We start from the raw sequence: 15,033 nt of genomic DNA, 5'->3' as shown, positions 1-15,033 counted from the left end.
TTTTTTTTTAGACATGAATATTAAAAATACATTTAAGGCTGTTGGAGCATGCTATATTTTATATGCCTTTATACCAATAAGAAAAAGATTAGTTTTAATACTTCCCGATGTCCAATTTCAATTTTGAATATATGTATGAATTAATAAAAATACGTACATTTTACCACTGTACTGTGCTGTACTGAAACTATCGGTAGGCAATGAGTACAAATCGCATTTTTTTTAAACATTTTTTTCAACTTTTTTTAATCCTGGCACAGTTTTGTTGGAGGCAAATTCCGCCGGGGGGTCAATGCCCACCCGGCCCCTCCCGAAAACACGTCTATGATTACTATTAAAAACTTTAATATATTTAGAATATTTTAAGTAGACACAAGTAGATTTATATTTGGTAATGTGATCATTTTTTTATTACAGAGTTCAGATAAAGGATTTGTATGCCAACATGGACCTAAAGAATGCCGTGGTAACACAATACATAACTGTGTATTGAAACGTATTAATAATTCTAAAGCTCAAGTAGATTACGTCAATTGCGCTATGTATGATCCAGAATACCCAGGACACATCGAGAAAACGGTAACTCAAAGAAATTGAAGAAAACCGATAATAAACAATTTTAAATATAAAATGAATAGCAACGAGCTACATACTTAACAGTAGAGTTTAACTTGGTCAACTAATAATCGGTAACTAGATACCTAATCAAATTAAACATATTTCGGTTAATAAAAGTATTTTTTAATCATCCGATATACCTAGTGTTTAATTTCAAATGGAATAATCATATTTAAATTAAAGGAAGAACTGCCATTATGTGTTATACAATAAAATAGTTTCAATAAATTATAATTTAATTTTAAAAAATGAGTGTTGCACCATTAAAAATAAAAATGTTACCCATATTCTAGTGTGTCGAAGAAAGTGGCGTAGACGTAGAACAAGTTAAAGCATGTTACACATCCGAAGAGGGCTATCAGATGATGCTGAAGGCAGAAACAGAAACTAAAAATATGACACCTGGACCGCTGTTTGTACCAACAATTGTGTTTGATGACGTACGTTATTATTTTAAAAAATTTCGAATATATATATATATATATATATAAATCATATAATCACCAATAGATTAAGACTTATTAATTATTTATTGCGTTTTTCCATAGAAATACAACCTCGGCGATCAAAACCAGGCGTTCGCAAACTTCGAATCTACACTCTGTAAGAAGCTAGTCAGTCATGGGCATGTAAATGTGTGCTCAAACGGTGTGATAGTCAACCGGCAAACTTGCTAGACAATTTATGCATGAACTTTATTAATCATAGTATATATATTTAGCTGATAACTGATACTATACTGTTTATCTTATTACAAGTATATAGATTAAGATTAATTTTGTACATAAATATTATGTATGTTATTAAATCTTCAAACTTTTATATTTACTACACTTTTACACGGCGCTAAAATACAGGTATTAAAATATAAATAAGCTTTCCGTAATACATAAAGTGTGCTTATTTTTAAACTTACTTCCAAACGTCAAGCTATACCCAAAACTATAGTTAATTATAAACTATAATAACACTCACTCACCCTGTTATTTTAAACGCCGGTGAATATTTTCTGCATATATATTAGTCAATTTTTTTCTCATATTTTTAAGTTCAATTTTTTAAATTTGATATCAAAACACATATAAATTTAATATATTAAGGTTTATAATGTTACTTATACGAATTGCATTAGAAGTACATTAAAAAATGTTTTGCATTTATTTAACTTGAATAATATTTATATTGGTTTTTAAATATGTATTACATACGCTTTATAAGCGACAACTAACATAATATTCTTTTAATATAACATTTACAAATTAAAAGACATATTAAACAATATTTAACATTTCATATAAATAAAATACTTAAAATTTAGAACACCAATCATTGTTTAATGTTTTACCGTGTTTAAATATTGAACAACTAAAAATCAAAAAATAACTAATTAATATGTATTAGTTATTCGTTATAAATTCAATAAAAATATATATTGAAAAATTATAATAAAAAATAGATGTATCCACGAAGTTTATCAAAAACTACAGTATCATCAAGTACTCACTTGAATGTATGAACTGATGATTTAAGCTCAATTTTTTAAATTACTATTTGGAAACTAAGTCAGTGGTTCCCAAACTTTGTCAACTATCGGTGCCTTTTTGGATTTGAAATTATCTCATATTAAATCTGACGACCTTTTTTTTGTAATAAAATAAATAAGACTATATAAAATTACAATACTACATTACATTACTAAATAAATATATAATTAAAAGTTAATACATGAAACACATAGGTGCAGCACACAACTGTAAGACTCCTAGCGTGTTTTTAGATCACAAATATCTTAAATTATATTGATATATAAATATATAAATAATAAGTAGGTCCATCAAATACACTTTAAACATTATAGCTTGATTACACAAGTATAATAACTGATATTTTATCATTTTTACATTTAGGCTATTTCCAATATTATTTTCAATATTACGTTTTTTCAATAGGAATGACGATATTTATGAAATATTTAATATACGTTCAAATTATAAAAACAGTAGGTAATTACATAGGTGTATAAGTATTCACTACCCAAAAATGATTAAATAAATATGAATACTAGTGGTATGATGATTAAATCACAGGCGTGTTCGTGGTGACAGTCTAGGGTGAGGAAGTTGTAATTTTCGAAAAGCGCCAATAAACCGAATTTTAAGGCTAGATAGATTACGACCCGGGACCCAAACTGTAAATAAAATAAGAAAGTATAAAATATACATATAACAATTATACACTAAATACTGAAGATATATTTATATGCTTATAAAAATCGAATTATTAATTTTTAACCAATATGAGTGTGTAAGATATAATAAGTTAACGTGAATGCAACAGTGGCCACAAAAACGTTTATTTTTAAAACAATCGTCCCTGTGCGATAAATTTATAATAAAAATTAATAAAATTATAATATAAAACGATAAATTTATTATCAGTAATCGAGCGCGAAAATATTTGTTGGTACATGGATGTAAAGAATGGCGAAGGCGTGATATTCTAACTCCCCAGTCGTAATGTACCTATACAAGTATATATACTATATACTTGCACAGAGTAAAAGTTCAATGACACCATGAATCGACTCGTACGTTTTCCGCATTACCGTCCCAACAAATTGTTGTACCTACCGTGACAATCAACCGTCGTTTTCGGAATCACCGTGAAGTCTGCTACTGCTTCGGCGGTTCTTGGCGATTATTTGTACGCGACCATCGTATTAATTTCCGTATTGGCCGAGAAATCCAAAACCACTTTGCACGCGCACGTACGACCCCAACTCCTTGACTCCCTGTCAAGGGACCGAGAAATAAACGAAGAGAAAAAATTTACGCTTCCGGTAAAAAGAGAAAATTTCAAACACGTTTCTGTAACCGTGGTCACCGATGTCGAAGTTGTCCGTTACCGACGTAACCCGGTCGCATGGGTTTTGACGAGCTACCCGGTTACGGGCGCTCTGTGACCGTCAACGCGGTAGCGGTGAGCGGTACGCCGACGAACCGCAACACGTGTTTGCTGAAAGGGTTGCAAGGCTAGCGAAAACCGCGCGGAGAGGACGCTGACAGCTGTGCCGGCCCTACAGTGGGCCAAGCGGTGCGATCGGTAAGACCGTGACCTACCTCGACGTAGTCCTCGGAACTGCTCGGTCAAGGCGGTTCGCGGTCCTCTTCGACGCAAGGCGGCGGCAACCACCTCATCACTGCTGCTGCCCATCATCGTTTATGTTCATTCTCGTCGATTATCACACGTTGAATATTGTAGATACTGTTAAAATATCAATACGTTAAATACGCGTATTTTAAACACCGTAGGGCAGTGGTTCCCAAGCTGTGCACCGTGGTCTACACAGTTCATAACAAATAGTTTAAAACTTATAGAATTTGCTCTCCATATTATTCTCGTAAAAACTTTATAGCAAGTAATGTAATATTTTCTATTGTATATTCGGACGTTCTCATTTTAACCTAATATTATTTTTACGTGATAATTATAATCATAAAAAAAAAAAAACATTTATTTATTAATTTTTAAGTTTAAAAATTCATTAATTTATAATTAAATTGAATCCAAAAAAAGGCACCGCGGAAAAAAAGCTTGGGAATCGCTGCCATAATGTATTAGTTACCCGATCGCATAAACAGTTCGTGCACAGACCTAGACAAGTTAGTACAAGTCCCTAGACCCTTCTATAAGGAGGAGGGGGCGAATTTTATGTATGTATTCATATTCGGGTATTTTCTTAGTGTGATACATTAAATAACAAATATTTGAAGAAGAAAATGGCCATGGGTTGCGACTGCCCCATTCGAACCCTCTGAAAAGCAGTACCATCTTACGTTGTATGATATAGTTATGCTATGAAGCGTTTATAATGTTAATCGTTATGTATTCCTCTTTTTCTTTTTTGGGAACCACCAGTTGATGGTCTTGTGCGCTAAGTATCCACATCGCTATCATTCACACCGCTGTACAACAAATATAGGACTAAGTATTAATAAATATTTACACGTTGCTGTTGAATTAAACATTGAAAACACACGATTCTTAGTGTACCTACTTGACCCGTTTTGTTATTTTTCCGCATACCGGTGTAGTGTGTATAACTTAGCCTTTACAGTTATACATACTCATACATGCGTGTTTCAAACAATTCCCATTGACAACATAAAAATATCATTAAAGTTCTAATCTGTGTGTTGAAAAAAATGGCCACAAAGCAGAATCCAGCACATTTTGTTGTAAATAAATTGTCGATAAAAACCACAACATTTTTTTATTAAGTGGCGTCGAATCCTAATCGTATATTCAGATAGAGTAGATGCCCTATCTCATAATATTTCAGTGTTGGATGCATTTGTGCAGTTTCCAGTGGTCAGAGCAGCGAGTCATTAGTTATTGTGAATTATAAATAAATACGGTTGGAAATCAACTCATTGGTACACTGTCCATGTGATTAATCTTTAATTTTTTTTCTTACTATGGGAAAGGCTTGGACAACTGGGTCATTCACCTGCAAATCACATCAGTTTGTTTACATGTCTTTTTATCTAACAATATTTTTTATGTTATTCAAATACTCGTATTATTGTTAGGTTCTAAATTCAATCGTGGATCGGTAGTTAGGTCTCATCGTTTTCGGTGTATCCAAATTGGTTTCCGGATTGTTACGAAGTATACACCCCAATTTGGTTTCCAAGCTGTTACGAAGGGTACTTGTATCTGAATTGGTTCTCGAGTTCCCGGGTCAAAGCATTTTCAATTTTCCTTCCCATTTTGTACAGAATTTGGATTGTATACGTATTATGCAGGTATGGTTGAAAATTGTGACTTTTGTCGTAAAGTATGTCATTTTTATTTTCAATCAAATATACGAGTATCTTTTTTTTTATTTCATCCATTTTTATTAATTTATTTCATTATTTTTATATTGACCTAATCCTGTTTATATTAATATTTCCATATTTTTAGACTTAAGATTCTGTATTTGTCTGTAATTCGTAATTTTATATATGTTTCAATTTGTATTTTTTTTAATACACCGGTGAATTAAAAGGTTTTCGGATGTGCGGAATAGAAGCAACTGTTGAACTTCCTGTAAGACGATTCACAGCAATTAGTAACTAATCATGATATACAACGAACAACTGTTGTTCATTCTATACTACTTGTATATTCAGCCCACCTATATTTTTCAATATAATTTTCTATTATATAATCAAACACTTATTCAAACTTTTCATCGGTTTTATTAAAATCAAATTATTATTATAGCAATTACTAACTTCCTCTGGAGATAATGAGAACATGCCAAAAACCAAATGGAAAATATGTTTTATATATATAAATAAATAAATTTGTTATATTTTATTTCATCTTTTTCGATAGTCTTTATCGGGGACCAATTTAGATGTGTGTCACCTATCTAGAATATCGGGAATAATTCGAATGTCAATTTCCTGGTATGGGACCCCATTCGGATTATGAGAGCATGAAATTCAAATCCAGAATTGTTTGGTTTCGGTATCAATGCTTCTACACACATAATCATAATCAATCACACAGATTTATTTATTTGGGTCAGTTTGTTTTTTTAATCAATGCTATTAAAGTAACAAATAATATTTTGAAATTCTAAGCAGCTTCGAATTATAATAGTACTACTCATGCAATTGGTATTTTTTCAGACTATATAATACTGAATGATCAATGAACTATTTAAATAAAAACTTTGCAATGTTAAAATGTTAAATAGTCATATTTTTAAACTAGGAACCTACTGACTGAAAAATACATTTATATAATTCGTCACAGTAAAGTATGTATACATTCTGTAATGATAACTGTGAATAATGGTATGTAAATATGATTGCTGTTACTTAAAATTTATTATCTTAAAATATTTATCGAAATTATGAATTCGCAGAAAAAATGTTGTAGCTCTATTAATTAAAAATACTTATTATTTATACTAGTTATATAATAAAACTTAATTTATACTAATATTTATTATAAATCAATGGTGCTACACAGACGTATAGTCTTATAATAAAAAACGCACTTGATGTTTAAATGATAATAAATTAAGTTATTACAATTCTCAGGAAGCTTTGACACATCTGAGCACTATTATAATATATGTTATTATAACTATTATGGTAATTGCCGTGTATTAATTTGTATGAAAATCAAACAGTGACCTACTTAAGTACAAAGCTCGATTATGCAGTTGATTCTGAATTATATGACGCACGTTGTTCTTTAGCTGTGACTACTAAAAATATGAATGACGACATATTTGCATACCTTTACTGCGATTTTAAAATTAAATTTAGAACACAGAATCAAAGAAAAAAAAATGTTCCCACATTTCAAAAGGTATTTCGAACTATTGAATGATCTAAAATTACTCACATACCATTGGATGCATGTAAATTCTACCAACTTCAACCTCTATTTTTTTGTAAATTCTCACGGTGTTCTATTTTTCATTCTAAAAAATGTATGTAAATAAACTCCAATATTTATTAAATGTTATTGTAATATATTTAATTTTTTAAAGTACAAATTAAGTTTAAAGAATATTATAATGATTAATGACAATCATAAATTAATGATTTTGGTTAGATAAGATACTATGACCAATTCAATTTCATAATAAATTTATTGTTTTCCTTATAATAAGTAATTACATACTTAATATTTACGATTGATGACGTTTTTGATACGGAATTTCGAAATTATTAGGTACCTTTAAAAATTAGTCTAAAATAGTATGGACGATTGTAAATTATGCATTCCACCGATTCGTAGACAAGTAATCTATTTAAGGGCTGGATTTAAAACAGATTCTATATTCACATTATATACACTATTTTTACCCGAAACAATTTTAATTCTATCAATAACACAATTTTCAAATTTTTGCCCCACATTAATTTCCATTTATTATAGATTATTGACACTTATATCTCATAATAATTATTTACACTTAAACTATTATTCCTATGTATTTCCAAATTGAGTTTAACCATACATTCGAATTGTTTCATTATATTTTAATACAATTTTCAAAATTCAAAACCAAAAATGTATGGTACTTAATTTTTGAAGTAAGAATTAAATATTTCATTTAAATTCAACCAAGCAATATAGCAATATTAACGAATCTATAAGTTACCTAATTGTAATGCAATATAATAATAATAAAATGTATTTATTACATTTTCGATTTTTATAAAATAATTTAAAAACCTTGGTAAATTAACGTATTATTCTAATACCCATGATAAAGAAAATTACTAAAGTAATTTACTTTATAACGCTAATACCTATACCAAAGCTATTCGTAATATTTATAGAAAAAAAAAACAAACAGATGATGAAATCGAGGCTGAAATTCAGTGAAAACGGCAAATAATAAATATCTAAAAGGAATCGAAAACGTCGAATAGCAGTTCGTAAATGTTGCGTTGGTCTCGTTCCGCGGTCGAAGCGAAAATGAATCCATCTAGTATTTACTATTTAGGTACTGTTGAACACGTACACAATTGCAACAAATCTTTAGAAACTCTGTAACAATAATAATATGTCGGTCACATTCCGGTCTAATATTTAAAATGTAGAACTCGATGTATTGATTTTGTGGGGCATATATTTACTTCTACGCGTCGTCTGTCAGTGTGTTATACACGTATTATGTATAAGCAGATGGAGCCAATAGTGGCCCAAAATATCACCGCGGTGATACAACAATCGATATAATTACTGATTTATAACTCGTGTACTATGTGCAACGAAAAGAGCTCTCACAATGCTAACGTTGTTCTGCGCTACAACATTTCAGTGATTAGTCATTAATATTTAATTAAAAAACTGTAATTATCAGATTATTAGATATATAGACTGCACTATTTATGGTGATCGAGTAATTGTGTTGATTGATTAAATTGTAATTGGTTATTCATTCATTCGCGAATAATCGTTGAACACTACTAATATTCACAATCTATAGGAAAGTACACAGTAGGAACATGAAATATCAATTTAAATAATTCTTTGATAAAATTGCGCCTTTTATTACCTAATAGATAAAGAATTATTTTCAAAAGATATTTATTTGTTGAGACAATAAAAAGTACATACTTGCATGGGTTGCACAACGATAATGTGTTTTTATGAATCATAAATTATGATCGATATCAGACATTATAATTGTCTAAAAACTGATGACAATATTATTATTTATGTAGGCAGTTCTCTTAACTATTTCATAATAACCTATTTTTGGTAATAATCCATTCAATTAATCGAGATTTACTGACTTACGTTTTAGATTCTATAATTGTCTATAAAAATAAAATAAAAACACAATAAATGAACAAGTTAAACACAACATTTATTAATTGCAATAAAAACCATCGCAGTCGGGGTGGTGTCTTATTGAAGTCAAACTTAATCAGTACAAATTGACCATTTTGATCATTTTACAATATTATCAATTTGGTCACAATACAAATATATATTAGATAGAGCAATTAGTTATAATTCATATCAATAATGAAAACATAATCAATTCAATTAATATATGCTATGGAACAAAATTGTATTGCTTAGATAAATTGTTTTCTTAATTATAATTGTAGTCACAAGATATTTTATGTACATTTCAGAAATTAAATTAAAAATTACAGCAACTTAAATATAACATATTAACAAGAAACAAAATACTGCTTAAATTATTCAACTTGAATAAGATGAATACATAACTAACAAAGTAATGGTTTACAAAAAAGAAAAAAGAAAAAAAAGGAACTTGTAACTCTATAATTGACATGTTTGGTAATGGTAGTTCTAAACATTAATGTAGAGGTAACTAACAAAAATGATTATAAACCCAAGGAGTTAAAATTATATTATTTAAAATGTAATCAAATTGGATAATATATTGATTATATGTGGATAGTAAACTCTATTCTATAAATAGTATTGAATTTTAATAGATAATTTTTTGAAATTATTAAAGGCAGTGACCATTTCTTTTAAAGAAATTTGTTTACTTAGTTAATTTAACATATAAATTGTCTAGTATTTTAGGTAATATTTTTAGTCAAACATGCCAAACAATTTATAAATTTAATGGAATACATGATTCGAGATCAATAATATACATATTAAAAGTATTAAGAAGTCGATTAATTTAAACTTTTAGGTGCTGTAAATTAATTGAAAGTCTGAGTTAAAAAAATAATTTTAAAGTCACTTTGAGAAAATATTATAAAAAATGTGTATAATATATATACTATATATATCATATAAATAATATATGAGTCATAAAAATAGGAATGATTGATCTATTATTTTCACAGATCTTATGTTAATTTAAAAAGATAAAGACAGGCTATTAAAAAAGATACTGCTAATTTAGATACTATAATAATAATAAAAATAATAAAAAAAAAATTAACTAAAACTTTGAGCATAACATTTGAAATATAACACGTAAAAGTTTAACAGTTGCTTTGTTTTTATGCACAATCAAATTCTTGAGCAATATTTAAAAATTTATTAGATAGACAATGGTAAAAAAAAAAGTAAAGAAAAACAAATAGAAATATAACTTAATATGCTTAAACAGAAAATTGAACTAAAATTTTTTAGTATAACATAAATGGACTTACAATGTATTTTGGCCCGCTTTTGTCCAAAACATTACAATACAATTAAATTATACAAAATTTAAATTGCAATACACATATTTAAAGATTTATCTAATAAATAACTAAGTTTGGTAGTATAATATTAAAATATTGATATTGTCAGTATTTTAATCTGCTACTGAGCCACTTTGCAAGTAATATTTAATATTGGTAATTGATAACTGAAATTAAAGAAAGAAAACTTATTGATTTATAATAACATCAAATTAAATACAATTAATATCTTGTTGAGTCTAAATAATTTATTCTAATTTATGTAAAGCTGGAATTACTTACTTGATGATCAAAATGGAATACCTCGAAGGGCTACATCTGCTAATGTTTGTAAGTTAACATTGGAGTCAGATAAAGTAGAACCTAAACATAGAATTCCCAATGTCAATAGATTATGAATAATTTAAGTAATTTATTGAATTTACCTATTACATTACTTTGACTTTCAGCAAATGTTCGAGATACACGTTTTTTATAGTGCACATGAGTAGAGCTATTACTACTACCAGATTCTGGACTTGATAATCTACTGAAACTTGCTTCTGAAGATGTTGGTGAAAACAGTCTTTTTAGTTCCTCAGAAGATTCACATTTATTGTCATTTTCACTAAAACAAATAATGATAAACAAAAAATAAAAAAAATATCAATAAAAATATACATACCTAGTTCTAAAACGTTTTTTAGGAAGGACCATAATAGAAGTAGAATCTGTGTCTTTGCTTACATTTTCAGTACTAAATGAAAAAAAAAAGATTAATTAAATTAATTAACAATAAATCATAACAGTTATAAAAACAAATAAGGAACATACATCAATTTTTGTTTATCTTCAATTATTGTGCAAGGTTTTTCTTTTTTTTTGCGAATTGCAACTGATTTGGCACTATTTCTAGTTTCACGTCGAGATTGGATTGGTAATGAAATTATTTCAGTAGTTTGATTATGTTCTTCTTTTACAGAACTTTTCTTGCCTTTACGTTTTGTTCCATTGTCTGTTAATAACTTTTTTGTTCCTATAAAAAAGATTTACAATAATAAATAAATTAATTAATTAATAAATTAGTTTCTTAGTACTTACATTTTTTTATTTTGACGTTTTGACAATGTATCATTCATGAACTGTTGGTAACGTACTCCTTTACAAGCCCTATTTCTTTTCCCTCTAGGTTCATTAACTTCATTCTGTTCACTTAAGTTATTAGATAACTGCTCAATAACTGTAGTAGTTTCAATAACATTTGAATCATTTGAGTCTTCTTCAATACGTCTTAAAGTGAATTTTTTGTACCCAGACCGATAATATGGTTCAGTCTTTTGATCTTGAGCATTTTGAACACAAAGATTCATATTTTTCTCGGCGTCTAAATTATTGTTCTTGGCAACATCACCAAAAGTACGATGTAGGAACTCAGATGCTTTAGTATTTGGCCTTTTAGATTCGGCCTCAATGGCATTACGATACTGAAGAATAGTCTCTTTTAAACATTTGGTAGAAACTCCTAGGTGATCATAATCATTTTGAGATCGAGTCTTGGTAGGTAAACTACTTTCTGTAGATTCAATCTGATCTGCTTTCTAATAAAAAATATTTAAAATAAATTTGAATAAATGTATTATAATTATAAAAATAGGTACTCGTCCAATATACTATCTACCGTAATTTGACGATAGTTTAGTATGATATCTACTGTAGGTTCGTATGCTGTATATTATATATACTTTTGCTTTATATATATTGCTTTTCTCATGATTAAGCTTTTACAAAACCCCAAATTGTATTATATTTAAACCTTAGTAGGTATAGCTTTATATTATACCTGTTTAGTGTGTGTTTGTAACTCGTATCGATTATATGTGTTTTTACTGTGATTTATTTATTATTATTCATTAATTATTATTATGAGTTTGTCAACTATGAGTTATTAATATTGAAATATAATTCAAAATGAAAATATGTGCGAACAATTTTTAAACATATGGGGTTTATTACCAATCGAACAAACATGTACAAAAATTAAAAACCAAACAATTTATGGTGGTGAGTTGAAAAAAGTTTTTAAAAAAAATCATTTTAATCATTTTAATTAGTAGACCAATTTTTTTATAATAGTACATTAAAAATGTCTAAGATAAAATATTTTAAAAATCAAACTCTTTTGATATTTTATCAAACACTTCTTAATTTTATTAAATTTAAATAGCCTTTTTCGCTTTCTTTCCCATACTAATTTCATCTTAATTTTATTCGTTAATCAGAAAATTTATGAATATAACAAAATACAATTTTTCCATCAATCTCATCTCAATTATATTTAATTTAAATGTTTTAATTAATCTTAAAATTTATTTTTTTTAACTAAATATAAAAATTGTAACTACATGATAATTGCATATTAAAATATATCAAGTAAAATAATGAAAACAGTGTTAATCGGAAAAATATTCTAGATAAAATAATGTATGTTAGTTAAGATACAAGTAGATTAGTCATTAGGTTGGAAACGGACTTTTATATTTTACTTAATTTTATAATAATCAAACAGCAATTATAACTAAAAACTATTTAGTAGTAAGACTTGTTATTACAAATGAAATATCAAACTTTTAAAACATTTAGAATAGATTATTATATTATTTGTAATAATTATTTTTATTTATTGATTGTTCATTGAACAGGATTGTTTATTTATGTTTGGGCAAAAATAAAAATAATTAATAAACATAGTTATAAGAATAATTGAACATAATTTAGTAAATATAAATATATATATTTCAACTAATTGTTCATAATATTACAATAATAATTAATTAATAAGTATATAATAAAATATAGTTTAATAATTTCTCACCATTTTAGCTTTTTCATTAAACCTCTTTTTAGGAGGATAATATTTAGTTTCATCAACTATATCTTCTGCTTCATATTGCATATCTGACCATGAAGTTGGATCTTTCATAAATGTTTCTTTACACTAAAATAAACGCAAACATTTATTAGAAAATAAACTATTTATATAACATTGATTAGCTAATAGAATTTTAATAAAAAGGTTCAAAATATAAATATATATGTCTCATTAAGAGATCAAATGTTTAGTATTCTACTAAAGGTAACTCTATACAACTGATGATTGTTTTGTGAATTGGTATTAAAAATAATGAGCTCAATTATAAACAAGAACAATGCTAAATATATACAAAAGATTTTTTTCATTAACAAATTGGTATTATTTCTACTATCTTACACAAAGAACAATTAAAAAGCAATTTATATTCTAGAAATTATCATAATTTAACTATACTTAATGAACTATAATATGTAAAAAATAAAACTAGATTATTAATCATAAAATGTAAGTATAACTTAATATTTTAAAATCATCTTTTTTCAATATTTCTTATTCTCAGTATACATATAAGTATTATGTTTATATTAAATAATAAGAAGATATTATGTCAATCTTGACCTTGTAATATAAACTTTTAGTAATATATTTAACAGATCTACTTACTGTTAACTTTAGTTCAATATTTTGAGATGAACTATTTGACCAGTTACTTGATGGCAAGTTAATTTTCCTGTTGAATGATTCATTTTCCATTATTGAATTTCTACGTTGACTATAGAGCATCAAAGCTTTTACTGGTCTAAAGCTTTGAAAAGCCCCATTGTGACTATTTTGATACAATTCTTCAAGCCCAACTTTAATACTCATGGTAACAGGTGTTTTAATACTATTTAGTAAATAGATAAATTCAAAAATCTATATGAATGATACGTCATAATCCAATCTGAAACAATAACATAAAAAGGTAAACTTCCAACAAATTATGAATACTCATATAAAATATAACTATTAAAATGACCAATTCTTAAATTCATAATTTTATTTGAATTTATAGAAAAAATTAGATTGATAAATCAATTAAATGCTTCAAAAAAATGTTTATTAATAAAATTATAAGCTATTATAATCATAATAGTAAAACATAGAGATACCTATAGATTTATATGCAAGTATAATATGCTCTTTATGCGTTAATTTAAAAATAAGTTTGTAAAAAAAAAATGTGTAAATGACCTATATTAAATTTAAATGAAATATATTAATAATTTGTTTATCCGTACTAAACTAATGTGTTTACTACACTGAAGATATAAATATATCAATAGATACATTAAACACAATGAAAGTTTAAACCATAGGTACTGTAATAAAAAGTAAACATTTGTTGAAAACGCAATATTTAACATCCTCGTGCAGAGGTATTGTTAATCTTACCTAATTTTTCAAATTAATCGGCAAAAGTTATCTTGAATAATCATATTTAAGTTATATGTGATTTGTAGATGACAAAAATATGATGATCGAAATTTCCTTGTTCATCATAGAAGATAACATCCATCTTAGGTAATTAACCCACTCTTAGAATAATATCAGCTAATTGTAATTTCTACAAGTAAATGTATAGGTTATATCTTTTATACAATATCACAATAATTAAGAAATAAAAAACTTTTAAGCCCAAGAGGAAAACCCCAAATTCTCAACATGGCAATGGAAGAAAAACCAATAAACAATATTTTATTAATGGAAAAACAGAAATACTGCTTCCTAGAAATTAAAAAAAAATAATAGATTTAATTCAGCATTATAATATTAAATATTAAATTTAATTGGAAATCCTTGAAAAATAAAAAA

The 15,033-nt window shown here is 27.0% G+C and overlaps 1 protein-coding gene and 1 pseudogene across 1 annotated transcript; one reads left to right on the top strand and one right to left on the bottom strand.

Annotated features, from left to right (window-relative positions):
- Positions 1–417: 417 nt before the first annotated feature.
- Positions 418–1,442, top strand: LOC112681135 (GILT-like protein 1; the record flags this gene model as incomplete). Its single annotated transcript, XM_025551400.1, has 3 exons — positions 418–579; positions 912–1,058; positions 1,167–1,442. Coding segments are annotated over 3 exons (438 nt in total), but the record flags the coding sequence as incomplete, so codon positions are not given.
- An 8,483-nt stretch (positions 1,443–9,925) lies between these two features.
- LOC112681134 lies at positions 9,926–14,984 on the bottom strand (annotated as a pseudogene).
- Positions 14,985–15,033: the final 49 nt, after the last annotated feature.

The sequence above is a fragment of the Sipha flava genome, unplaced genomic scaffold, assembly GCF_003268045.1.
Source record: "Sipha flava isolate LNK unplaced genomic scaffold, YSA_version1 18637_pilon_pilon, whole genome shotgun sequence".
Lineage (NCBI taxonomy): Eukaryota > Metazoa > Arthropoda > Insecta > Hemiptera > Aphididae > Sipha > Sipha flava.
This window is presented reverse-complemented; position numbering and strand designations above follow the sequence as displayed.